General features: G+C 59.3%; 1 protein-coding gene across 1 annotated transcript; it reads left to right on the forward strand.

Annotated features, from left to right (window-relative positions):
- Positions 1-1,107: 1,107 nt before the first annotated feature.
- GSX2 (GS homeobox 2) lies at positions 1,108-2,758 on the forward strand. The gene is made up of 2 exons (XM_032400379.1): positions 1,108-1,681; positions 2,364-2,758. The coding sequence occupies exons 1-2, from the start codon at positions 1,108-1,110 to the stop codon at positions 2,702-2,704; spliced, it is 915 nt and encodes a 304-aa protein (XP_032256270.1). The 3' UTR covers positions 2,705-2,758.
- The last annotated feature ends 553 nt before the right edge of the window (positions 2,759-3,311 follow it).

Raw genomic sequence — 3,311 nt, forward strand, 5'->3', positions numbered from 1 at the left:
AAAATCACAGGACCCAGAGCAAAGGCCTTCCCCAAGCCTGCTCAGTCTCCAGGAGGGCTGGGGTTTGGGTCCTCTCTCCAAAATCATTGCGACGGAGTTTGCAGGGTTGTCCTGGAAATGCATTGGCTTGGAGAAGGGAGAGTGACTCTTCGACGTGTCTCTTCGCCAAAGGGTACACTGCCCATTACAAAGGAGCACAAGGAAGTGTCCTTGATCTGAGCGGCCCCAGGAAAGCCCCAAGTGCAAAGGCACTTTCAAGCATTAGAATGAAAAGCTCTGCGGCTTCTTAGGTGGGAGGCTTCACTCTTGTGCCGCGGATCGGTCACGAACTAACCACCTGAATGACTTTGGCCAAGTCCAAATGCTGGGGGACTGTGTATGTGTCTGTGTGTCTGTGCGTGTCTGTGTGTATCCGTGGTCCAAGCCGCGGTGCCGGACTCGGCCGCCGCCAGCCCGCCGCCCACACAATCGTGCTCCAAACAGCAGGCCTCACACTCTTCCGCGCGCAGCCGCGGCTGGTACAGAGGAGCGGGGAGCACTGGGCATCCCTATTAAAAAGGCCTCAAGGTCCCCACCTGGTGCGCTTTTCGGCCGGGAGTGGGGAAGAGTTGGGCTGGGGCCCGGGCTAGGGAAGGGGGTAGGATGGGGGATGCGGCTCTGATTTCTCGAGAAAGCGTGGAGAAAGAGGGGGAGGAGGCCGGCCTCCCCGCGAAATTAACAAAACCTACACTTTGCAAAGTCTCCCCCATCCCCCTCCTTCGAGTTCTTCCCTGCCGCGCGCCCGCCCCTCCTCGCCGCTTCTGTTGTGACTCGGGCAGCCTATCCCGAGGGTGGGGAGCTGCTGAGGAGCCTGAGCCGAGCGGTACTCCGCAGCATCACGTGCCGGGGTGGGGGCTATAAAATCCCGGAGCCGGGGCGCCGGGCGGGGGACGTGAGGACCAGCCCTCTCCAGGGACCCCTTTGTTCGCAGCCCAGACGCCGAACACCTCCGCGTCCCCGAGGGCTTGACCGCCCGCGTCCGCGCCGCGCCCGGGGCAGAGCTCAGAACAGGAGAGGGGAGGGGGCGCCACCGCTGGCCCGGCCCTCCGGCCACCCACCCCTCCCGACATGTCGCGCTCCTTCTATGTCGACTCGCTCATCATCAAGGACTCCTCGCGGCCCGCGCCCTCGCTGCCTGAGCCGCACCCCGGGCCAGATTTCTTCATCCCGCTGGGCATGCCGTCCCCGCTGGTGATGTCGGTGTCTGGGCCCGCCTGCCCGTCCCGCAAGAGTGGCGCGTTCTGCGTTTGCCCACTCTGCGTCACTTCGCACCTGCACTCCTCTCGCGGGCCCGCCGGCTCCGGCGGTGGGGGCGCAGGCACCGGGAGTGCAGGGGCCGGGGGTAGTGGGGCCCCGGGGGGCGCCGGGGCCCTGCCCCTGCTCAAGGGTCAGTTCTCTTCGGGTCCCGGGGACGCGCAGTTTTGCCCACGCGTGAGCCACGCGCACCATCATCACCACCCGCCGCAGCACCACCATCACCACCATCAGCCCCAGCAGCCGGGCTCTGCCGCTGCAGCGGCGGCCGCGGCAGCCGCGGCGGCGGCCGCGGCGGCCTTGGGACACCCTCAGCACCACGCACCTGTCTGCGCCGCCACCACCTACAACGTGGGGGACCCGCGGAGATTCCACTGCCTCACCATGGGTAGGGCGGGGGCTCTGGGCACCTACGCGCCGCGCCTTCCCGGCTCCCAGGAGCAAACTTTCCGCCTCCAGTGGAGGAAGTGGCAGCTTTGGGGGGGGGCGGGGAGGGGGGAGGAGGGGCTTTTCGTGGAACTGTGGAGTCGTCCCCAGAAGTTCCACGAAGGCGGAAGTTAGCTTTCGAACCTCTCCAAGCAGCCTGGTGCGTGCACTCCCGGTACCTGGTGTCCGAGTCTTGCGTAATATCGGGGCCTTTGGGACCTCGAACTTGAGGGTTGAGAAACCGAAGGCTAAACTGGCTGAGGTGCAGGGTGGGTAGGTTTGAACTTAAGTGTGGCATTCCGTCGTCGGGGCTAGCTAAAGCCTGTCGATGCTTTTGGCTAAGCCTGCCTGCCTCTCTGCTAGGCTTGAAGGGAGCCGACCGGACAATGCAAGCCTCCACCCCTCTTTAAGCCTCTGACTTTACAACTCACACATCAAAGGCCTTCACTTGCTGTGGGCGTCTCTATCCTTCCCCGCCGAGTAAAGAAGTGCCCTGAAATGGGAAAGGGTGAGGGATGGATACAGGTGTTTGAATGAGCTTCGCGGGTGGGTCCTGGAGAGGCGTCCTTTCCAAGGGATGGCACGTGGGGTGGGATCGCCTCACCCGAGAATTACCTCTCTGCCCTCTCTTGGCCGGTCTGCAGGGGGCTCGGACGCCAGCCAGGTACCCAATGGCAAGAGGATGAGGACGGCGTTCACCAGCACGCAGCTCCTGGAGCTGGAGCGGGAATTCTCTTCCAACATGTACCTGTCTCGACTCCGGAGGATCGAAATCGCGACATACCTGAACCTGTCAGAGAAGCAGGTGAAAATCTGGTTTCAGAACCGCCGGGTGAAGCATAAGAAAGAAGGGAAGGGTACACAGAGGAACAGTCACGCGGGCTGCAAGTGTGTCGGCAGCCAGGCGCACTACGCGCGCTCCGAGGATGAGGACTCCTTGTCGCCGGCCTCGGCCAACGATGACAAGGAGATTTCTCCCTTATGAAGGAGGGCCGCCTCCCTCTCACCACACGCTCCTGGCAGCCCCCACAACACCAACGCGGCGGACACCCGGGGGCCCAAATCCACGCCCATTCTGTGGTCCCATCTGCAGAAGGACGGAGCTGAGCATTCTGCGGGCATACGTGCCCAGCCTGACCCTTCAAGTCTCCTCCTTGACCTATTTGTTTGAAGCTACACTCAAAGTTATAGGTCATTTTTTTAATGTAAATAATCTAGATTCAACTCAGCCTTGTCATATAACAGAGAAAAAAAAACACGGTTGGCTTAAGTTTAGCGCTGTATCTGGGATTTTGAAAGCGCATGTCATTTCCCCCTTCCCTACTGTATTTCAGAACCTAAGAAGAACACGGGGTTTCTGGATTATTTTCTGTTGTTGTTTTTTAAATGAAAGTATTGAACTGCAAATAATTTAGAAAATTAAACCCTGTAGGTCTTGCTTTCTGAAAATTTGCCTGGGGAGAGATTGGAATTCAAGTTGCAAAGTCCCTTTGTATGTGAATAGTTTTATATAAAATTTATATTTATATTTATTTAAATAAATGAAACAAAATCAAGGTTTTAAATTTGTGGTGTTTGCGCTCACCATCTTT

Source organism: Phoca vitulina, unplaced genomic scaffold (genome assembly GCF_004348235.1).
Source record: "Phoca vitulina isolate PV1807 unplaced genomic scaffold, GSC_HSeal_1.0 scaffold3, whole genome shotgun sequence".
Taxonomy (NCBI): domain Eukaryota; kingdom Metazoa; phylum Chordata; class Mammalia; order Carnivora; family Phocidae; genus Phoca; species Phoca vitulina.

Excerpts from the sequence above, each read along its gene's own strand:
- GSX2 (XM_032400379.1), top strand. The coding sequence starts at position 1,108 with ATGTCGCGCTCCTTCTATGTCGACTCGCTCATCATCAAGGACTCCTCG. Across the intron at positions 1,682-2,363 it reads ATTCCACTGCCTCACCATGG|GGGGCTCGGACGCCAGCCAG; the intron begins GTAGGGCGGGGG and ends GCCGGTCTGCAG.